Source organism: Echiichthys vipera (genome assembly GCF_963691815.1).
Source record: "Echiichthys vipera genome assembly, chromosome: 13".
Classification (NCBI taxonomy): domain Eukaryota; kingdom Metazoa; phylum Chordata; class Actinopteri; order Perciformes; family Trachinidae; genus Echiichthys; species Echiichthys vipera.
Window position 1 is genome coordinate 10652239 of NC_139838.1, and position 25029 is coordinate 10677267.

The following is a 25029-nucleotide window of genomic DNA, read 5'->3' on the forward strand; positions in this document are numbered from 1 at the left end:
GTCACCACCACCACACCAGGCGTTGGATTCCTCCCTGGCAGCCTGAGAAATGTGTCGGAGGATGGGGGAGTGCTGAAGGAGGCCCCGGGGCCAATTCACTTGGTAGGAAACACAAAAGCTGCTGCTGCTGATTGTTATTTTGCATCCTGAGCCACATGATAAATATCAATATTTCGCCCTTACGGTTAATTTGTGTTTAATGACTGCCATCGGGTGACCGCGGCTCAGGTCAAGATACATCAGATAAACTTCATTTTGTGTTATTGTCTTGAGGCCTGACAAACACGCTTTTCTCTGAGCGTAGTTCTGACGTCAGAGATGAATGGTACGGATGCGCAGTAACGATAGCGCTGTCAATCAGTAATAACGACACCGGAACAAGGGCCAGTTGGCTTTCAAAATAAAATAACACAAAGAGCGCCCATTTTCCTGTACGACACATTAAGTTGTCTATTATCTCCTCCTTCCTGTAAGATGTTGAAATAGTTTTGATTACCCATCCAACTCTGGAGTGTGTGCAGATGTATCCAATCAGATGTGATTTGTTGCACTCTTCCTCAACCTCTTTTTCACAGTTGTAATATTTAAGGATCATAATTATTTAAGCACACATGCGCACAAATGCAAGCGCACAGTTCATTTTCGGTAAATTAAGTTAATTAAAAAAAAATCCACGAAAGGTATAATAAATAAGTGAGGAATAAAAAATAACTTAGAAAGATAGAAGCTGACATCCAAACCAAAGGGTCACTATCAGTATAGCCTATGCAGACATCTTTAAAAGGGGGTCCGGGACGCCCCAGGGGATGTTAACATGTGAATGAATATGAATATGTTAATAAGGATCATTGTAATATCTTAGTCTTGTTTGCGACATAAACAGCTGTGTGTATAGGCCTTATGACGCCCTTGCTGTTAGGACCAATTTAACTTTTAACTGATTTTAATACAATATGTGTAGTAGGGGGTCCCTGCTTCATCTCTCTTTCAACTAAGGGGTCCTTGGCCTAAAAAAGGTGGAAGACCCCTGGTCCATCGGACTAATCCGTGACATGAATTCATCTTGTAAAATCCTCAACTTAATAGTTTATTTTTACACCTCAAAACGCACAAAAAATACATGTATTTCATAGTTGAACAATTTAACTGGGGCTCCAACTACTAAGCTGCTTTTACTTTGAAAGTGGGACTTCCTGTATCATCCTGCTCCCCGTGTTTAGACGCAGCTCGAGGAGAAGCGAAGAGAGCGAAAGAGGGAGGTTGAGTTGACAGTGTGACAGACTTACACGGGGACTCACTGGGACAACCGTTGCTCGCTTCTCTGTCAGCCGGTACCGAGAGTTAAACTGAACGCCGGTGGTCTTCAGCCCGGGAAACCGCGCAGCTCACCGCCCGGAGCCCCGCGCACTCCCGCAGCTTTAAAGGGAACACACAGGACGGCTGGCGCTGCCTCAGAATCCTCGGGGGTAAGTCGGACTGGTGGAGCGCATGCAGGCTGGCGGTGTGGGCCCCGTGTAGTAATGTGTCAAGTTCGCTGGGCTCCGGTGGATTTCAGAAGGGGACTTGTCTTTAATGCGCATGTTAGCACGCTGCCTGTGTCCTCATAGCGTTAAATATATGTGTGGTGGTGGTGGTGGTGGTGGTGGTGGTGCAGGCTGGGCTGTGCTCTCGTGTTGTTGTGGCTGCAGCCAGCAGGCATGTTGGCAGTAGAGGGGGGTTGGACGGGTCCCATATGGACAGTAGCACCTATGCAGTGATATCCAGCATAGGACGCCCAGCACAGCTTAAACATAATAACCATTTGATATTCCAGTATAGAGTTTAATATAAGATTTAATATACATTTCTAAATAGGATGCTACTGTTATTCCTATTATATTTAATAGGGACTTAAAGCGTCCCTGTGGTGCTGTGTTTACAGTGACCTCTTTATATTATATATTATAGTCCTACAATAACCAACATATCGTGTTATAGAACTGAAGACGTTTTCTTTTTATACACATGACACTCTTGAATGCTGCACATATTCAGTGTGTGAAAATAAAAAAAATACTGAATCCAACAGGAAAGTAATTGTGTTGTTCCAGTATTATTTCTACAATAGGGACTTGTCATATCTATAAAGCACCCTATGTTACAAGCCTGTGGTGTCATTATGATATTCTTCCAGGTAGTTTTCATTTGTATATTGGTTCACAACGTGGGTATGGGGATCCCTGGCAATGGTTGCTGGTATATTCTGAGGGGGTCACACAATTATTAGGATAGGACAGAAGAAAAACATATTTTTGCTCTTTAAAATTATGTTATTTACCCAATAGGCTAATCTTTGCTTTTTATCCCGTCATGTCAGGCATATGTAATAATATCCGCAAAGTATTTGGTTGAACTAGTAACAAATGTCAATTGGCTACCAAATCTTTGTACCTGAGGTGTTACATGTTTAATTGCTTACCCTATGCAGTGTGTCAAAAATATTTGACACTTGCAAACCACATTGATTATCTTCAACACATTGATATCGGGATCAAACCTATCAGGAAAGTGGGTTAAGAAGCGACTTGATAACCCCGTAATTTATATCTTCAATGTGTACTATGAGAACAGAGCAGCTTTTTATAACAGGTCTTTGATCTTGTGTGTTTGTGTGCACAAATACACACCATTACCTTGTAAATCAATACACCGCCAGCACCAGCACCTTGAACAGTTAAACAACCGACCTAAAAGCGGGCATGACAGGAACACTTCTGTGCGGTATGCTGACATGTCAGAAAGACACATCAAGTGCGTTTTCTCAACTTGTAAATTCCATCACCTGCTCTAAACCGATCAAGTTATCACACACACACACACACACACATGGTAAATACAAGGTATATATTTAGGCTTGCAGATCCTGGTTTGACCCAAGCCAGCTAGCCAGCTCACCACCACACGACAGCCCACGTTGATCTCACCTAACCTGCCCTGTCAGCCTGGCTGGTGTGTGTATGCGCGCACATGAACGCAGGCACGAGTGTGTGTCTCCTTTCATGGCTTCACTTTTTTTGAACATCAACACCTACATGTTGTCAGTGTCCGGCAAAGAGTTGAGCAGAGCTGAGATTACTTCTGTGTCTGTGTGTGAGAGACAGAGCAGAGACAGATAGAGATGTCAGCCTCCTATTATAAGAAAAATGACTCACTCTCACAGGTACAAATCCTCCAACTGAGGATCACATCAAAACCCCAAAGAGCTTTTTTGGCTTTCAGAGTTTCATTTGAACAACCACAGACTGCCCCTGGGTGAGAGACGTTTTCATCTTTCTGTACAGAGTTCTGTTGATAGGTGTGTTCCCTGGCAACAGTTATTTGGTTTACAGTGTCTCTGTGAATTCAGGTGAGTGGGACACACCTATATGCGAGGATCACCTCCCAGGAATGTTCCTCTTTGCCTCTTCATTGTGTGTTTTTTGCCATATCTGTGTGCTTGGCACGCAGGTAGACTCCTTGAAGAGGAATGCCATGCCTCCCCCCGAGGCGTTGTTTCATAATCAGGACTGTGAAGCAACACACCGCGTGACGACAGTAGCTTCCGGTGAACAGAGCGGAGGGTCAGAAATGTGAGAGGAATTAGTTTAGAATGGTAGAGTTTTGGCATCCTCAGGGGGCAATACATATAAAAAAGACACAACATTAATTAAGAAAGAATTCTAAATATAGCAGAGAACCAAAGGGCAATATGTGCAATATATTAACTATCGTTGAAAAGTAATAAATGAGTCATTGAAGTTATGTAATCAAAACAAATGCTAATCATTTTTACTTAGTATCTTTTGGTGTTGGACTGTTGGGCCAAGTAGTTTTGTTGCCTATATCTAACCAAACTGCGAAAATAATAAGTCAACAAATTTTAAAGTGACATCTCACACTGGATTTAAACCGTGGTCTGCTGGATGAAAGTCCCATGCTTAACCCACTCACACATAGTTAGCGACCACAATATCACACTTTGCCGCTCTTTGAGGCTGTGGATGAGGGGTCAGGTGTAAATAACCAGATTGCAGTGAACAGAGTCTCTTTTTTTTTTTTCAACCAGGAGTAAATAGACACGTTTTTATATTCCCTTCATCAAAGTTGTGTAATTGATTGGTAATGGTAAGGGGTAGTGTATAAAATAAAGTAAGATATGTTTCATCAACACTTAAATTAGTTAATGGTATATGCGAGAGGAATCAAACTTGACTTGTATGTAATGCCAGTGATCGTCCCAAAATATAAATAGAATATTGAGTCGTCAGTATATGTGATAATGTAGGCCATGCGTTGGGTTTTGTGGGTTGGTTTGGGACTACTAGCTTTAGTTTTAATTTAGCTTCTTAGTTTTAGTGGTAAATGAAAATCTGAAACTTTTTCATGTATTTTGTTTTACAATTAATAACAGATAATACTGTTAAATAACATATAATATGTTATTATATGATTATGATACAATGTAATATGTTATTATATGTTATGATATTCACCCAGATGTCAGTTATAGTCACGCTAGCAGTTTTTTTTGTTAAGTGCTGATGACCAAATGTTAGCATGCTAACACGTTAAACTATGACAGCATGTTAACAATGTCATTGCATATGGTACGTTAGCATATTGCTCATAGCGCACGGCCTCACAGAGCTGCTATTATTGCTATAGACTGTAAGTTTCGTTTTACTTTTTACTTTTGCTTGCAAATAAGCTATAGTGACTCGTTGATTTGTTGAATGACACACTAACATGCAGAGAATGCGGCCTCGAGGATAGCAGTTGATCAGACCGGTTCATGATCCAGGGTTCAGCCGGATTTCTTCCAAAGTGGCATCTCAGTTTATTGTAGAGATTCATTGAGGTGGTATAGTGTCAATATGAATGGGTGAAGTTTGATTCCCTCTGTCTGTATCGTTTTCCCCCTCAGATCACAAGATGGTATTGCATTAAGTAGAGCATTGGCACGGCAACAGGAAAAAGCTCTGCGAATATCTGCCGTTACCATCCAGCAGGGGATCTTATCGTCTTACCTCAAGAGACCCCAGCTGGTCTAGAATCAGCCCAACCACCACCATCACCTCCACGAACCTCACCTAACTTCAACCTACTCAGGAGGAGATGGAGAACTGACCGGAGACCAGCAGGCAACGGAACGTAGCTCCTCCCTCCCCATCTACCAAGAGCCATGGCGGGGCTCAAACGTCATCATGATGGCAAGGTCGCCGGGCTTTATGACCTGGACAAGACACTGGGCCGTGGACATTTTGCTGTAGTCAAACTGGCCCGACACGTGTTCACTGGGGAAAAGGTACACTCACTCATGTCTGTACATGCAAGTGCATTGCTATGATGCCAGTGATTGAAGTTCCTCATATTTAAAATGATTGCAGCCTCACCCTTAGAGACAGACATTCCAAAGAGTGTTGAGTAACACAGAGATTTGAGTAATGTCTCTCGATGGTCTGGTTGATTTCCCAACATATTGTGTTGATCTTGGCTTTTATGAAGGTTTTAAAAACACATAGTGGTCTTAATGTTGTCTCTAGAGGCTTTTCGCACCTAACAAGACTGAATGCTAAACTTGTAATGTTTCTGTTTGGTAATCATACACATCAGCAGTTAGCTGCTTCAGTCCAAAAGTGTCAATAACCTCTACAGTATGGAAAGTGTAGTTGTAGATTGTGACAGATGTCCATCATCACTTCTGTTTTTCTCATTGTGTTACTCTTTTAGGTCGCTGTGAAAGTGATAGATAAGACTAAGCTGGACCCGGTGGCGCGGGGGCACCTTTTCCAGGAGGTGCGTTGCATGAAGATGGTGCAGCATCCCAACGTGGTGCGCCTCTACGAGGTCATCGACACGGCCACCAAGCTCTACCTCATCCTTGAGCTGGGAGATGGAGGAGACATGTACGATTGCATCATGAAGCACGACGGAGGCCTCACCGAAGAGGTAAGCGGGATTGCATCTTTCAGTCTGGCAGGAGAAGGTTGACTTTACCCGCAGAAGTGTTGTGGTAGAGACTCTCTTTATAAAACAAGAGAAAAGAGATCAATAAAGTGTCGTATTGATAATAATTCTCCTGCAAATGGATGGGCATAACTTAAGTTTAAAGTCTCTCTAGGGAACAAATTTTGGATATCAGTTGAGACTTTTTTGTGGGAATGCAGTGAAGGACACTTCAAAGGTAGTTCCAAGCTCACCAATGCAGTGCGCATACCGATTCTTTAAAGTGAATCAATACTAGACACCGGGAGAGAACTGTGTGACTTTGAAAGCTGTAACATCACAAGTTAAGCAGGGAAAGGGGATGAGATTTTCTCAAACTCTGCAGTGGTAACAGCGGATTTTTATTAACTTTTTATGTACCCTGACTGGTACACAGTGAGGTAGCCAGTAAGCACCTTTGAAATAAAAGTTGGCATGTTTTGTTAGATAGGCACATGTTATATTGGGGAGAATTAGTTGAGTGCGCTTATTCATCTTTTGTGTACAGTAAAGAGATAAAACATTGATGACACTCTCATTTCCGCCAATTAAGTATGGAGATAGAGCCAGAAGATGGTTAGCATGGCTTAGCATGAAATCTAGAGACACAGCTAACCCGGTTTCAATCATCAGATCTCTCAGCAGGAAAGCAAATGTGCGTATATTCCTCAACACGTTGAACTACTGCTTCAAAGTCTCTACAAATGCAGCATTAAAGGGGTTGCCGGCTGTCTGTTAGCACTATGTTCTCTTGTTGATCATCCCGCAAGCCAAACGCATGTAATTTAGATGGATTGGATTCACTAATAGATGTGACTGTTGTGTTCTCAAAAAGGATTATACCGAGATACATATTTATTGCGCACTACCCTTTCTGTCTCTTCTCTCCAAGGTGGCCAAGTGTTACTTCGCCCAGATTGTCCACGCCATCTCCTACTGTCACCGGCTGCATGTGGTGCACAGAGACCTGAAGCCGGAGAATGTGGTGTTTTTCGAGAAGCAGGGCGTCGTCAAGCTCACCGACTTCGGCTTCAGCAACCGGTTTCAGCCCGGGAAAAATCTCAACACCTCCTGCGGCTCACTGGCCTACTCTGCTCCTGAAATACTGCTGGGGGACGAGTACGATGCTCCTGCTGTGGGTAAGTCTAAAGAGCTGGCAGAGAATGGGTTCTGGGGTTACGTGGCAGGGAGTTATCTTTGATTTATCCAAGTTACATAATTATTACAGCTTTTACTGTCCATAGCCCAGTGTGTGTTCCCAGCAGTAGGGCATGGTACACGCTGTCCTCTACTGTATATCAGACCAGTTAAATGATGCTTTCACATTCGCACACTCTCTGTGCAGATATGGCCTACTGATAGCTGACGTACAGTACCCTGGATGGACCCTGCAGACAGCTTGGCACACTGGCAGCTTTATCAGCCAGCTGATAGAAGGAGGAGAACTGCTCAAAGTTCAGATGGTGTTAGAGCACCTGGCAGCTTGGAAATTAGACTATAACTTTACCCACAGAATTCCAGCCCTACACCTGCAGTTTATGTTTGCCTGTGGTTTACGTTTATTGACAGTCATGGCCTTTCTGTGTATAATAAAATCTGATATCAGATCGGGCTGAAATTGGTTTCCTCAGCAGCCCCAACACCCTCACCACCACCCCTTAGTCTCTCCCATCGATAGCAGTACCAATCCTTGCTGAGCCACAGCTTAGATATTCAATCAAAATGTAATGAAAAAGGAATGAAACAGAGGCGTGCAGATTCAGAGGGAAAAGGAGTGCCAAGGGGAAAAAAGCACAGAGAGAAACAAGAGGAAAAGAGACAGAGGGAGGAAAAGCATCAGTCGTTCCTCTGTTTACCCAGAGGCCACTGCGTCAGAGCAAAGAGAAGCACTTCTCATTTTTTCTGACTGAGTGGATTCACGGTGGCTATTTTCTTCTGTCTGCCACCGCCCCAAATATTGAAAGTAGAGTAATTAAAGTTTTTAACTGCATGTTTGTTTTTTGGATGATCATGTGAGTAGCTGGATGTGTGAGGTCAGCTATCCTGCAAAAGCCCGTCTGAGCACTTGACTGTGTGTGTGTGTGTGTGTGTGAGTTCTGTCAGTGTTCATACAGCCCGGGCGTTATTTTTTATTCAGCTGAGTTGATGATGTTTTGATTGCGGGGATTATCCACCCGGCCGGGATGTTATATATTGTGTGATTCCATCAGCAGTGCAGTTTTATGCGGAACAGGCCGAATGGACTGGGCTTTCAGGGGCATTGAGGTAACCTGTCCTGGGATTACATCGCTGCCAGGCTACCTGCTGACAGTTGGTGGGGTGCTGAGTTTTGCTGGTGACGTGCCAGGTGGCGACGAGCCTGGTTCGTTGCAGAGATAAAGAAGCTGTCCCCGCTCTGCCCTCTCAGATGCGGGACATGTGTTGAGTTTGTTGCTCTTTTGAGGAAGTGCTGAAAATGCTTTGAGATGAAAAGTGATCCAAAATCAAGAGGGGGGCTTCACCAGTAGTCCGTCCTACAGAAAGGAGCCAATTAGCAGGAGCAAAAAAAAGCTACATTTATTTATTCATCCAAGGTGTCAAGTGCTTTTACTTGCAGAAAATCCTCCTCGCACATGCTTGGATATCAGGACTAGGACTGCAAAAACTATGAAAGACACCCATCACATTCTCCCAGCTCCCAAGGTGTGAAGCAGTGAGTGAATAATAGGAATTTTGAAGACGGCATAATATGCGAAATGTCATTCTTATGCAGTAAATTAGAAGGAAATCACAGGGTAAACATAGTGCGAGCATGTTTGTGTTCTTTTGTGAGCAGATGATGGACTAATAAGTGCTATGAAAAGATGCCTTATACCTTCTGATGTTATGCAGTGTGTGGGCTCTCTCCTTTTTGTCTCCAGTAAATGGAGTTAAATATAGATTTCTGCTTCCTCTTCAAGAAGCACAAGCAGCACTTGGAAAAAAAGTAACTTCAGGGGCATTGAGATAACCTGTCTTTGTAATAGCAATTACAAAGAACATATCCTGGGCACATGCATAATTAATATCGGTGCCTAATGAACATGCACTAGAGGGAGGATTTTGTAGAAAAAGGTGTTGCATAATGACGAGAAGGACAGGATGCTGAACTTGGCCCAACACTCAGCCTCGGGGTTAACAGTGTCAAGACACAAGAAAGCTTGTTGGTTATCTCAGGGAAGCAATTTGTGTTAAAATGCCACGCGGAGCAGCATAAAGGGATGTTTACACTCCCAGCCGTCAGCAAAAAGTAGCCGGCGTCGTTAGCTCAAGTGCTGCTAATGTGCAGTGACACAAAAGGTGTTATCCAGAGATGTGTCAGCCATCTGGTTTATAAATAAAGTTATCGAGGAAGGAAGTTCGGCGGACTGCTGACGCAAGTAACGAGGGAGCAGGGTCACGGTTGCTAGGATACGTTGGCTAGGGGTAAGATGGTGGTGGGGACTGCAGCAGCGTTTGCTCCCTCTATCAGCAGCATGAGCAATAAATACTCACCACCCACAGTACACTGGCACGTTTACTTTACCAGATTGAATTCTCCAGTAAATCCTGGCAAACCGCAGTGATATGAAGTCTTATCACAAGGGGTGTTGGGGAGGATGAACCCACTTAGGTTGCTCAGTTTACCACCATTTTTTGTTGTCGCAGAATAAGTCTTTAATATATCAAACTGATTCAAGTAACATGAGCAAAGGGTCTGTTCAAGGTTGATATGTCTGTTAGGATTTTGGAGAAATAGGAAGTAGAGTATCTTGAATATCGGATTGGTTTTAACATTAAGAGATAAGCTGGCTTTTGGCCTTTGCAGCCTTGGAGGCCATGGCAGGAAAAGCTTCATCGACAGAAAATTTCAATTTCAGGAGAAAACGTCACACAGTTACTGGGTTTGATCCAATAGTAATCTCTGCCAAGTAGCCGCAGCTAGGGCTGGTTGATTAATTTGATTTTTATTTTCAATTACAGTTTTGGCTTCCAGCAATTATGAAAACAAGATAACCAAGATTAAATGATTACTGTAACTCATTCCCTTTCACAGTGATGATCTTGTTTTGTCCTGTGTTATAAGTCCAGTGCACCCTTTTCCTTTACAGCGGTGCACTTTTGCCCGTTTTAATTCAGTTACTGACTGGAATATGTCGAATATAGTTTACAAAAATGTTGAATATGTGTCTAGTAGTTTTTAGTAGGTTGTGGCAGTGCACTACAAAAATACATTTATTTAATTTCATTTTATTTATTACTTTTACAATATTCGCTAACGTTAATTAGGACACATCAGACGTTAATTTGTGTCACAATTGAGATCACGCGGTTATTTAAAAGGATTACACACTGATTTTAAACTCTTGTACAAGTGTGTAATCCTGTTAAATAACCGCGTGATCTCAATTGTGACACAAATTATCGGGATTATGATTTTTGCAGAAACTAACACTTTAAAGCTGCACAAATCAATACTTTTACATTAAAAACTTCTCAAACTATTAAGTGTATTGGTAAAGTGTTTATTAATGGTGACAAACCCACAGAGAACTATCACTCAAGTCAACTCTGCAGATTACCTTTGAGCTTTTTAGCTCTTTGATGGTTTTTTGGTTTTACGAGGTGCTGTGTTTGTTCTGCTGCACCCAAGTGGACAAAGTAACAAACAAACAAACAATTAATGCAATGAAGAAAGATGCTGTAAGTGAACTGGCTTTTTGCTGTTACTTTTGATGTTCAGAAAGAAAAAATGCTTTAACTGCCGTTTTGTTTACCCGCTGCACTACTTCATATTGCCCTTCAACCAAAATCGTTATGAAAAAGGGGTCAACACACCGTATGCATTCATGTCACTGTCTCTCTGCTCGTAGTCAGTGTCTGACTGCAGAATGTATGTCAGTGGACCATGCTGCTGACCAGAGCGCGCCAGCAAATGCCCGGAGCATAAAGTCGCTCTTTTAAAACAGATAATTCGACCAAGAGGACTGTTCCATGAAATTAGCATTTGTGCGAAGCTTTGAGGGATGAACATGTTAACCCACTTTCCTAGGACCGTGTGTTTGTATGAGAGTGCATGCATGTGTGTGAGCATGACGCTGGCGGCAGCGCAGAGCCTCATCCTTGGATAGACAGATGTGTCCTACGCCAGTGCATATTTATGGAAATGGCTCTGATTAAATATGATGCATGCTTCATTTGAACTCTGGGGAGACGGCACTTGTTTTTTTTTTTTTATATCTAGGTCACTAAGCAGAAAGGACATATGTGCTTTAGTTTGTTGGTCTCTCAGCCTTATTTTTTTTGTTTTTCTGAGGCCATTTTCCTTTAAAGAATTCTCATTCAGTTCTCATATTATGTGGGCAGCAGGATATTTGGTATGAACAGACAGCATTCTCTCTGTGTCTCTGCAGATATCTGGAGTCTGGGGGTGATCCTCTTCATGCTGGTCTGCGGTCAGCCCCCCTTCCAGGAGGCTAACGACAGCGAGACGCTCACTATGATAATGGACTGTAAATACACAGTGCCTCCGCATATCTCCCATGCATGCAGAGAGTGAGTAACACGCACATACCACACACAGATGGACAGAGTACTCTGCAGGTGCTGCATATTTCATGGTTATAGATGTGTGAAGGAAAGAGAGGCGAGGAGAGAGGAGCGGCCTCTCTTCTTCTTCTTCTTCTCCTGCTGCTCCTCGTTGTCCTGCTTTCACTCAGTGCTGCAGTCAGCTGCTCCAACAGAGATGCAACGCTGCGTTAACTGTGTCTAATGCACCCTTTAAAATCGGCCCTCTATTTTTAACATTGTGAGGGTTTAGCGTGCGTCAGAGCAGTGCAAAATTGGCACTGCATACATTGTGAGAGTCTGAATCTTGGAAAACACACATTGTTTTTGGACATGACTCATTTGTTTATTAATTATTTAAGTATCGACGGTAATTAAATATTGGCACATGTCCTGTGCATGGCAATTTGTGCCACTTACAGTGTGTTCACTATTCTTTAAAGGTACCAAATTATGCTTATGTATTTTGTGTTTCTATTAGAACATGTTTACCTTCTTTAATGTTCAAAAAACACATTATTTCTCTCATAATGTCTATACCTCTGTTCACTCTCTGTCTGAAACACTCTGTTTTAGCGCCTGTCTCTTTAAGACCCTCTCCAAAAACAGCCTACTCTGCTCTGATTGGTCTACATTTCTGGGTCTTTAGTATCTGCACTCACTGCATTTCTGCACCATCACTGCAGCAAGGGAATGACTGTAACAGCACTGTAGCAGCACTTTCTTCCTCTATATAGTACCTACAGTTGTGACATCACAACTGTACAGAAGTCCTGACTCGTTTAAAGCGTTTTTATACTTTCACAGTATTTATGCACTTCCACCTGCTTTATAATGAAAAAATGAATCTCACTTTTTACAATATGGGACCCTTTAAAGGCTAATTCTGTTCTATTAGGACTCTGTGCCGGCCATAGCCCTGGTTGGAGGCTTAATGTTTTCGGTTGTCTGTCGCATTCTTGTGAGTGCAATATCTTTATGAAGGAAAGGAAAGGATTTTCTTCAAATGTGGCAACAATGTCCACTTTAGATAAAGTGATTAAACTAATTAGACTTTAGAGGTCAAAGGTCAACTTGACCTCACAAAACCCCTTTTTGGCCATAACTGAAGAAGTCCTACGCAGTTTATCACAACATTTCACACAAATGTCTCGTAGGATAAAATGCTGAAGTGATTACATTTTATATCCAAGAGGTGATTGAAGCATCCAAGCTTCGCCAAAAGTACCTTTTATTCCTTCTCCTTTCTTCCCGTCTTCACTACATATATTATGTTAGTCTGGACGGAACTGAACTGCAACTTGGCGGGGCATACAACCACAAGGCGGTAATTCTGGTTCTAACCTGAGCCACACCTTTTGGCCACATTCATGAAGCATAGAGTAACTGCAGGCAGAGCACTGAAGGTGTGTCAGCTGTTAACTGTTAACAGCTGCTTCATCCATGCTTGACAAGCACTAGCTCAATAATCAGCTGTGTGGCTACCAGCTACCTTCTAACGTCCATCCATATAAATGCATTGTACTCCAATTAGTTGCAACTAATCTTTCAGTAATATTGGCATTTTCTTCACTAATGGGGGACACCAGCAGTTTAGCCAGTTTATGTAAACCACTTCATGTGGAGGTAAAACTGAAAGTGAAAACATTTAAATGTACATTTCACAGGAGACCCATATGCGTGCATTTACTACGGCAAGTATTGAGTAAGTAAGTGACAGTGGGTCAATGTTCAACCAGAAGTGGGTCTGTAAACTGTGAAGGTTGTTTACAGCTGACAGTTTGGGCCATAATTTTATCATTTCCCCTCTTCCTCTTACAGAAAAGTTTGGCTAAAATGGTCTAAATGTCAGCTGGTCAACATTATTTCCCCAAATATTACGGGTATATTAATGTTTTTCCAAACACAGCAAGATTATTGACAGGTGTTTCTGTAGTTCCTCCATAATACTGATCGCCTTTGTGACTCCCTCCAGCCTTATAGCCCACATGCTGCAGAGGGACCCCATGAAACGGGCGACCTTGGAGGAGATCGGAGCTCACGAATGGCTTCAAGGTGTCGACCCATCCCCGGCCACCAAGCTGTCCACCCCTCTGGTGTCTTATCGCAGCCTGTCGGAGGAGGAGCACGGCTCCATCATCCAGCGCATGGTGCTGGGGGGCATTGCAGACCGAGACACCATAACTGAGTATGTGTCCCTCTGTCTCACACAGGCATGCATAAATGAACATACTGCTTTTCTTTCCAGTGTAATCTCCAAAACGTTTGCCACGGTTCACTAGTCCAACTGAAGCTTAATTGAGTGTCAATGACAGATGTAATTGCCATTAACAACCAGCTGGCAGTCAATCCTGAGCTGTTGCCATGTCAAATTAAATCCCGCCCGTCACTGCCTTTTGACTCACAGTAAAGGTTTGGTGCTGATCTGTGTGTTCATATGTGGGCGTATGTGAGCGTGTAAGCGCACGTACTGGTGTGTTTTGGAAATCAAATTGATTTGTCTGTCTATCTTCTCAGGGCTCTGGAGTCGAATCAGTACAACCACATCACAGCAACATACTTCTTGCTGGCTGAGAGGATGCTGAGGGAGAAGCAAGAGAAGGAGCAACACAGCCAGACACGATCACCCAGCCCCAGCAAGGCCCAGTTCAGGTACACACACACACACACACACACACACACACACACACACACACACACACACACACACATACACACTCTCTCTCTCATTTTGAGATGGACAGAGTGCTGCCTCTGCAGTGCTGTGTACTGTCAGTTTCCAAAGGCAAGTTTGACAGCAGATGGACAGATGGAGCAATACAGGACAATAAAGGACAGACTGAGAATAGAAGAGAGGCTGCAAATCCGCAGCATTATCAGGGATATACCGACAAAATTAGGAGCTGGTGTTTTCTTTATTTAGAAAGGGTAATTAAAGGAAATTCAAGAATATTTATATAACAGGTTTGTTTGGTTGGTTGGGTTGGCACATTAGCAGTTAAATATCTGGTTAGTGTTTAGTGCATATTCATAGACGCTAAGTAGCGGAAGATACCAGATAGCTAAGGAACTAATGCTACACCGAGCAAGACTTGTCTGTAATCTATAATAAGCCAAGAAGTTGCTTTAATGTTGACTATCTCAACTGGTTAAGTGTGTTTACAACATGCAAATTCATTGACTCCAGCTTCTAAATGACTGATGCAGATAACCATCCTTTGAATGTATTTGATGTAAAATGATTGGAGTACAAAAGTGCATTATGACCATCCCATCAGTCTGAAGTTGCTTTTCAGATGCATCTTAAGTCAAACAACTCAAAATGAATTAAACGTGGTCTTCAAATAACATGCTTCAAATGTTGCATATATTTAAATGTAAGACTGACAATTTATTTTTGACAATGCAGTGAGCTGTAGTGGTGTACTGTAGCTTCCCAGAATGCTGACATTTTCAGGTTCATAGTTTATATTTTGGGTTCCTACTAGAACGTGTTGACATGCTTTAATGCTGCAGCCGGGGAAGGATTTTAGCGGCACTTTATAGATAGTATAGTTGTGTCATCACAACCGCACATAAGTCCTGATGGCTTGTTTACAAAGACACACTTTGTCCATGCTGTGTGCATTTTACTTTGGATTGTTTTCATGCTTTCACAGTATTTATATAGCACCCCACCTGCTTTATAATAAAAAAATACTCACTTTTGGGAGTTATCATGGGACCTTTAAGTGTTTTTTGTCAGCATTCAACTAAATGACTTAAGAACATTTTTGGAAGTGTAAACACAGTATTGCTAATTCTGTTTAACACACTAAACCTTATGTTCTGTGTGTGTTTCACTCTTTACAGGCAGTCCTGGCCCACCAGAGTGGATGTTCATCAGGATGTCAGTGATGGCTTGGGGGGTCCGACTATCTCCCACCCCGGGGGGCCACAGTCACCTGCCCGCAGTGCTGAGAGCCTCCACAAAGGCCCCAGGCCCAAAACAGCTCTGCTGGACCTCAGCCAGCGGCAGGAGAACCACAACCTAGCATCCAGCCAGCATCAGTCTGCACGACAGAACCAGGAGAGGGGGCTCAGGCCTTTGGTAAAGCCCCACTCTAACCCCCTCAGGCTGGGCTCTCTGACCTCAGTTGGCCCTTGCAAGCCTCGTAGTCCCAGTCTTTTCAGCGTGGAGGAGGACGAGGAAGAAGGAGAGGAAGACAAATGTTTAGCACTACCTGCTCAGGTGGTGCTTCGTTGCAAAGCCTCGTCTTCATCTTCTATGTCTTCTTCTGGTAATCGGCTGACATCCCGTATGAGTGCTCCAGTTCTTAACCAGATCCATGAGGAGGATAAGGAGGAAGAAGAAGAGGAGGAGAGGCGGGAGCTGCATGGATTCGGCCCACCCAAACCCAGCCTCAGCCTCAATCTGAACTCTAGAATACCATCTCCGCCAATACTCATATCATCGCCTTACGTAACAGCACCGGTTGTCGCTTTCACGCCCAGCTCAGAGACGAGTGACGATGAGACAGAAAGTCATCATAAACCAGATACGGCAACTGTAGGTGGGGAAGGGGATGAGAGAGAAGGGAGGAAAGAAGATAGAGTGAAAAGAGGGTCAGGGCAAGGCAGTCCCTCCAACTGTGCCAGTCCTGAATCCGGTTCGGGCCAAGGCAAGGGCACAGCCAAAGCTGCCAGCGGCCTTGTGGAAAGTCTAAAGCTGATGAGTCTGTGTCTGAGCTCTCAGTTCCACAACCTGACAGGGGGAGGAGGGGGAGGTGGTGGAGTCAGCGGTGGCGTTGTCGCAGGGGACGCCCAGGACCGTCCCATGTGGAGGATGTGCATGGGCGGCTCCACGGGTAGCCTGGATAAGGTTTCACTTTTGGGTGGCCCCTCTCCCAGGGGGAACCTGTACCACCACCAACCCCAGCTAGGAGACGTGCTGGCAGACCCGCTGCTGGAGGGCCCCTGCACGGGCAGGCTTAGGCTGGGAGAGCTGGACCTGGCCAGGGAGAACCACAGGAACATGAAGAACCGCGTGCTGCAGATGCCTCTGAGCGACAAGACTCTGTCCGTCAACATCCACCGGAGCCCCAAGGAGGGTCTGCTCTGTACTCCAACCCCACACAGCTGCTGCCAGGTCATCTAGAGCACAGACAGTCGCTCCATCAGCTGCTGCACTTCCACACTCCTCCACGCTCATCTAATACATCCCGTATCATCTTGCTTTTATTTCATGAGTTCATGTTATTTTTGCATTTTATAATCATCTGCATCGTTATTTAACACATACGGTGGATAAACGGGAGACAGTCCAAATGCCTACTTTGCACATTTAGAGACGCAAAAAGTCTCCATGGAGGGGACTGGGTGCCATGCCAAGTATGTGAAGCACTTTCAGCAGATTAAACGGGACACTAAAGGGATATTTCAACCCACTGGTGTGTCATAAGAGACATTAAGTATGGACACAGGAGGTGCTAACATACCTGCTCTTGCACCCTTGTATATACTGTATGTACACATTTTGTGCACATCCACACGCACACCTATATCACTCTATGATAAGCTGACAAAAGGGATAAGCTGAGGAGTTTTAGTATCATGTTACATATCATCTTTTGTTGTACTTGATGCGTTTTTTTAATACCATTATTTTTTTAAATTAAAGGATTTTATTGGGTTTTTTTTATTCTGACTGAAAGAATTAAGTTATGCCTGTGTTTTCATTCAACGAGGACAAACAATAGAGTGAAAATGGACAGCAGCACTTAAGTATGATGGTGGCACACAGTATTTTGTAGTCTATCACTGTTTTATTTTTCTATCTCAAACGTGCTCCGTAGACCCCCGGAAACAGAAAAGGCACACTCACTTGTCAAATCTCTGCGCAGTTACACGGCAGAGTTTGTACATATGTGAATAACCTAGCAGTACTCTGTACCCGTAGTATTGACGGTAAAGTTGTATCGCAGTAGAAACCTTAATACTAGATCCTTATACACCATTATTCGTCACTCCTACTGGATGTGCAAGGTTTCAGTTGAACCCAGAGGTAGAAATGTGTTTGTTGGCAGGGAAACGACATTGAAATGAAACAAAACGATTATACTAAGTAATGGCAGCTCTTTCAATTCAAAGCGAATGACTTCTGTGTGCATCCGAAACCACGTACATCCCGTAGCTTTCCAGGATCGCGATAGCCACTGTTGTAGCGTATTCCAAGACAAAAACAACAAAGGGGTTTCAAAAGAACATTAACAACAGCGCCCCTTCTAGTATCGGTCTGTGTAACTGGATGTGTGACCCACCCCTAGTGGAATATATAACTTGACAGTGCATGTGTTTTGCTGTAGCAACTTTGTTCTTACCCACGAGGTCAATCCACCTGCTGTATCTACCTAAGTAACAGATTGAAATGGTCACTTTACTGTAGCCTCACAGCAATACCAGCGACTGCAAAATGTACTTCAAAAAATGGATGTGCCATAAAATCTGTCTTGAGCATATTGTACTGTATGTATGTATGTATATGATAGAGATCTATTAAAATAAAAAATGTGAATGAAGTCTGTGTGTCGACCTTTGTTGGGTGAAAGTGTATTTTTATTTTACCAACAGCATTTTCTTTTAGGTTTAGAGTAGTAGTGTGAGGTATTTAAGATGACATCTGTTGTGCAGCCGTATGGCCAGAATCGAATATGAGCTCGTCTGGCTTATCGGATGTACGGTGACATCCTGAGTGTGTCGCTAGTGTGTTTTTCCTATCCCAGAAAGATGAGCCGGTGTAGCCAGAGCACAATGGAGAAAGGTCTGGCTATGCCTGACTACATATGAGCCAATCACAGTTACAAAGTATATAAACACAATCAGGCTCTAATACTTACTGCATTGGCTGGGAATTTTGGGGGTTGAATCGTATGGAGTTGATACTATACTAAAGAGTGTGGAGATAACTTATTTCAAATAATGGGATCAGTTAAATGAGTTTTGTGATTTAAAAAAAAAAACATACCCTGAAAACGCTTGGTTGTTGGGAGGCTGGGGGCAGTGCTGAGGGGAATTTATACTGTTGACCTCAGTATTACTACAATCCTACGGCCCTGAATCACACACAGCAAATCAGTCTGACGTCATTTTGTTGTTAAAGAACGCCTGAGTTGTAGATTGGTGGCATCAAATTTGAAAGAAGTGGGCATGTATTGACCAGGCCAGGAGGGCCTAATGAAGAGACACTATTGACTTGTGGGAAATGTAGGATCCAGCGTTTTTGGAGCTTGACCCATACCTGGGGTTAAAAGTGTTTTTGCGTCTGTTGCTTTTTTCTTTTCTTTTTTCTCAAATCAACCTCTTGTGAGTTCCTAAGTTTAACTGAATTTTCAACTAAAAAAGGCTGCAGTAACTCTTTAAAACACTTACTGTACAGGGACAACCATTTATTCCCCTCCTTAGCATGTGTTGTTTGCTGCCCATCCCCTGTACCTGTACTGTACAGTATATTTTGTGTCATGCTATGCTTCATTTTGGTACATTTTGGCCCCAAAACTGCCTAGTTGAGCATCATTTAAACATTCAATTTAGTCTCACACATAATTGCTAGCTCTCAATTACCTCATCTCCTTGTTAAATTAACAGTGGTGATATCCAATCCTGCCGAACACATGATTTTTTGTTTGTCATCTGTGATATCTGTAATCGGAAAAAACAGAGATTATGTCTCTGGAGGAGGCTGTATAGAGCAGAATGGGCCTATGTGCAGGACATATTCTCCCATTGTGTTTTATTTTCCTCAATGGTCTCAAAGCTTCCCCCCAAACACTGCGGGGAGTTGTAATCTCTGTAACATCTGGGCTACTGTTCCACAACAGCCAGCTGGGAGGAAATCAGACCAGATCAGACGAGCTCTAGGGTTGATGCATAAGTCCGTGTGACCCACAGGCTTACTCACACGCACGCACGCACACACACACACACACACACACACACACACACACACACACGCACACACACTCAAAAGATGGGAGTGTGCACTGACAGCTACACACAAACAAGCTGCGGCATTAAACCATGCAGGATAAAACACACACAAATGAGCAGGTGACAATGTTATCATGTTCCTATCAAAAAAGTGTATAGACCAGTGAGGATAGTGTGTCAGAGAGAGGATGTCATGTGTGAGACAAGACACTTGCCGGAATCAGATCATCTACCCACAATCCTCAGCAAAAGACATCACTGTCACCTGAGCTCTCTCTACCGCTCATGGTCTCTCTATGGGTCTGATTAATGGTTTACTTCGTTTCAAGATATACACAAAAAAACAATGTAAAAGGCAATGTGTAGGTAACCCTGTGAGTCCAAGTTAGTTTCTGTGTTTTTCGACAGTACAGTCGATGCTGTGTGGTATGCAGGGGATCATTCTGGCAGACTGGCGGGGAAACACCAGACACTACGCTCACGGCAGCAGACAGATTATCTGGTCCTGGCATGTCAGTGCGCATTAACAGTAGTGGACTATTAAAGTTAATCCTTCACTGACATTGGTGCTGATACAAACAAAACAGTATTTTCTTCTCCTTAAATTGGTAAAAAACAACAAAAAAAAACAACTACAAGATTATCCTCTGAAATAGTGGAAGCATAAGTACCTCTAAATTGTACTTAAAGCGGCTTTTTCATTTAAAAAGCCCTCTTTTAGAGTAGCTTTCCTCGTTTTCATCCAGTGCGGGTTTTTCCAACGGCAGCAGTAATATCAGCCGTGAATGCAGTTGGTCACATTGTATGGTCTCTACTTGGACTCTAGTGTGTCTGTCAGCAGAGTATTTAATCTGACCGTCAATGGAGCTGAATGTTAAGGCTGAACTCCTGTCGCCAGGCTCAGTGGAGCTGCTGATAAAAAAAAACTGCTTCAAGGAACAGCCCCCACTCCCCTTGAGCTTTTTTGATGCTTTCTTAATGTGTGTGTGTGTGTGTGTGTGTGTGTGTGTATGTGTGTGTGTGTGTGTGTGTGTGTGTGTGTATGTATGCTTGCCCATATAACACAATGTGAAACCAAAAACTGCAAGAGAGAGAGAGAGGAGGAAAGAGAAGAGGGTAAAGGGACAGTGGGTCAATTCAATTAAAATATTCATTAACTGTGACAGCCTGGGAAAAGGCAAACAGGATAGGGAGAGCAAGAAAAAAACAATTATTACAGACATTACATGGAAGACAACAGAAGCCATGTCCATTTAACAAACTTTAATGATATGACCTGTAGAAGGAGCGAACGGCAGCAGGGCAAACAAGGAAAAGGATGTGAAAAATAAACAATATGCACTGTGAAGAGGGCAGGACACAGCTGGAGAACACTGGGCATCAGAGCTATAAAAGGCAACGCAGTATTGCTGCTAAACAGGAAATCCTTAAGCAGCACGGCACAGGGGCAAAGACGACTGCGGGTTCGCTTTAAAGTTGCAGCTTTAGAACTACAAGAATCTACTTAACAATAGAGAGGTATTTTTGGTTTCAAGGACATCAGCGGGGATGACACGCTTCCTGCCAAGCCACATCCTTTAGGTTCTGTGGTTTAACAGGAGCCCATCAGCTCCTCAACCGTGAGAGGCAGAAATTGTGGTGCAAGTTGTTTCTGAAGTAATTAACAGTTATAGCCTGTGGCCTTTTGCCAAACAAGGTAACGTACGTATGCTGGGGGGTGACAGTGAACAGTCACTGTTTGGTTTTAAAGGGGAGATATGAAAATATCATTTGGTCTTTTTGGTTCTGCTAACATCTCCTGGGGGGAATATCTGACTCTTCAGCCTCTACGCTAAATGCTAACTCTGTTAACTTCTGTTAAGTTAGCTGAAAGATGCTGAAATGCTACTTAGGGCTGAGGGGGCTAATTATGTGCGTATCATGTCATCACTGTTATATAAAAATATCGATTCGCTTTAAAGTACAGATATTTGGATCTTTGCTGCAGTCATTTTGAGCATTCTTTTTAAAGGTCTCATATTATAGATAATAATAATAATACATTTTATTTATAGGCGCCTTTCTATTATGGCCATGATCAGGTTCATACTTGTCATTCTACTAAAACATGGTGACGTTACGGGGTTACTTTCATTTTCAAAAAAACATTAGAAATGATTTTGCTCATACTGTCGCGCCTATCTCTTTAAGACCATCTGCTAGCCTATAGCTAAAACTGGATTCCTTTGAAATACCTAAAATGTGCAATATTGTCTATTTTAAAAATTATCTTTAAAAGCTATATTGTTTTTTTATACAGTTTTTATTTTTTTATTCATGCTGTGCCTATTGTCTCTTCGTCTTTAGTTTTTTTGTACTTTGAAAGCACCAATTTCTTTATACCTTTGCAATGAAAATTCAAGATATATAGTCTATTCTGTTCTGTTCCATCTGTGCAAAAGTCCTGACGGCTCGTTTAAAGCCACAGTTGCTTAATATGGGCTGTGTGAATTTCTCTGTGTGAGTTTTTTTTGATACTTTCACTGTATTTATAAAGCACCTTGACCTTATAATAATTAAGGAAAACATGGAAATCTCACTTTTTACAATAAAGTAAATTTACGTCAAACAACTTCCAGGTGCCACCGAAGATCCTCGGAGTACTCTTTCTAAAGTTCTGCTTACCATGTTTACAGCTTCAGTATATATAATTTGCCATCTGAATAAAGAGAAATGATAATGGAATAATATGTATGAGTGGGTGGGTGGGGGAGGAAGCCCCAGCGGTACTTTTAAATTGAGTAGTGAAGCATGGAAATTTGCTTGGTGACAGGCTATTGCTCCAGATTTAGTTCTGAGGAATCAATAGTTCCGGCGAAGAGAGAGAAATTACCCGCTTTACAGGATTTTATTAATCAGCAGCACTTCAGTATCATATGACTGACGGGATGTCTTAGTTTGGATCTCAAGTTGAAAGTCTCAATGCCTCTTTGGATCCATTTCACACTGCGACGTGAAGAGATGTCATCACATCAACATGCTTTTCCTAGGCTGTGTCTGAAGAGAGCAACCGACCAGCTGTCAAGCTCCAGCTCTGGTTCTGTTCGTTTTCCTGATGCAGAATTGAAATGTGTGATCGTTCGACCCTTGACACATTTGGTGTAAAGTGAGGTGCTGTGAAGTGCTCTCACTGCATAAAGGCTGATCATTCAGGGAGTTCTGGCAAAAGGACTCTGTTAGGGGAACTTACTTTCTGAATAGTTAGATTCCTTTCATTTAACAACACAGACATTTAACAACACCTGCTGCACAGACTTCATTAAGATATTGCCATTTTTTATTGTGCAAATGTCAGTCTGGCCGCCAACTCCGTGGTATAAATAAATCTCTGGACTGTAAATATCATCAGTCACTCAGAAGCAGACTATAATGGTTTGGTTTAGAGAGGGGTTTGGGAATTGTGTGTGTGTGTGTGTGTGTGTGTGATGTATGCATCTCATTACACTCGTGGACTGTCACATGAAAAATGAACACAATTGTATTGGGCTTCTGCACTAGAGTCAGCCTTCTGAAAGACTGTGTCATCATTTGTGTATTTTAGTTACACTTGGACTCCAGCACTGTGGGTTAGGATGATGCTAAATCAGTGAAATATCATTTGTATCATTGCAGATCAGAGAGAGATATCACTGTTGCAATGGTGTGTGTTTGTGTGTGTGTGTGCGTGTGCGTGTGCGTGTGCGTGTGCGTGTGTGTGTGTGTGTGTGTGTACACCTTTTATGTGCAGTTATTTAAGGCCTTCAAGCTTTCAATTATATCCAAACTCAGTATGAAAGCTCCAGTCACTTTTCTCACTTGTTTCAATTTTTTCTACTAAAATGATTTTGTGCCCATGTGACAGAGTGGCTGACAGAGAGAGAGAGAGGATGAATAAGCCTGTAGGCGTATTAAGTAGGTATTATGGACAGAAGCCTGGACACATGGTGTTTGCACATCTCCATCCCCGAGAGGCTGTGCACATGGAGCTCCTGCCGAACGTTGCTTGCTGCCTTGACATGCAGCCAGTCAGCGTCTTTGAGAAAACAAGCAACCCATAATTACCACATTCAACCACAGCATCACTTCCTGCAGGTTGGAGATCCATAAGACTCGGTCTCCGTGGCTACCCAGTTGCCAGGAGACAGTTCGGGTGAGCCGGGTTGCTGTCTTAGAAGTGACAGCGACGGGCAGAGGTAGCAGAGGGTAAAAACCAGGCTGCTCAAAAATAACAGGCTGTCTAGTCCTTCCTCCATTACTTAACTGCAGCCTTTCAAGCCTCTTTCACCTGCTACGTCAAGATGTTGGAGACAGTGCAGTATTACAAGTGCCCTGTTGAGGATTCTTGTCAACAAACTCAAGTTATGTTTGCACTTCCTTCCATATACAGTGGAGATCAAAACTAGGGAACGAAGTATTAATTCTTGATTCATTCTGAAATACTGTTATTCGTTATTGTTCAGAATTTTATCGAAGATCCACTGTGGCTTTACCACTGCTATACTAACATTTTTTTTTAAACAACCAAGGCACTTCAACAAAAAAAAACTTTATTTTGTGAAAAAAGTAGTGGGCAAAATTAGAAGTGATGGTGTTAATCTGGCACCAGGTGACAATTTACTGAATTGTTGGAAACACTTATGTTAAATCAAACACTGTTTACATCCATGTTTGCTAGTTTGCAGCCTTCTCCTTCCTTTCCTTTCCTTTGTTGCCACAGTGAAATAGCATGAGCTCCACAAAGTCTTCCTCATGTGATGTCACTTAGAGTACAAGCTTGAAAATGAAAACGATCTGGGGGTGTGGAGTTAGAAAGAGGTTCGCTTACTGGACCTCTGCACCCTGCTCCTCATCTCTGCATTAGAATAGCGACTTGAGGCTACATTAGCCGCTACTAGCATATAACACCTGAATCTCTCACAGAACTGTCGGTGCTCAACTTGCATTATGGGTAGTGTAGGTGTCAGGTTTTAACCATAGACTGTATAAAAGAAGTGATCAAAAGTAAAAGTTTTCCCTTAAGCGACAAAAATGTAACAATTAACTTTCAGTCCCGAGTCCTAAGACTATAACACAGCCAACACCCAAAAGCAAGTTCACGGTCACTTGCATGTACTGTGCATTAGATACACATTACTGAACCTCTGCCCTGACAGACTGGCTACCACGGTGACCTGTCAGTCACAAGGTAGACACCCAAAGGCCTACCCTGCTTTATCTTCTGTTACTGTAAATGGGACCATCATTTACAAACTGAACATCGTGCTGTATTAAAGAAAACTTCAAACTAAAGATTGAGACAATAAACGACTTGAGAAAATGTTTCATTGTCCCATTGACTTCTACACAAATGGACTTCTTTTTGCAAGCAGGGGAGTCGCCCCCTGCTGCACATTAGAAAGAAAGCGAGTTTAAAGCACTTCCGCATTGGCTTCACTTTTGAGGCCCGGCAGCTACGTCAATTTATTTTATACAGTCTAT

The 25029-nt window shown here is 42.8% G+C and overlaps 1 protein-coding gene across 1 annotated transcript; it reads left to right on the plus strand.

The window, feature by feature from the left end:
- Nucleotides 1–1260: 1260 nt before the first annotated feature.
- Nucleotides 1261–18056, plus strand: LOC310956132 (SNF-related serine/threonine-protein kinase-like). Its single transcript, XM_083926270.1, has 8 exons — nt 1261–1466; nt 4943–5323; nt 5749–5967; nt 6896–7142; nt 11415–11556; nt 13544–13756; nt 14086–14220; nt 15421–18056. The coding sequence occupies exons 2-8, from the start codon at nt 5201–5203 to the stop codon at nt 16703–16705; spliced, it is 2364 nt and encodes a 787-aa protein (XP_083782396.1). The 5' UTR covers nt 1261–1466; nt 4943–5200; the 3' UTR covers nt 16706–18056.
- Nucleotides 18057–25029: the final 6973 nt, after the last annotated feature.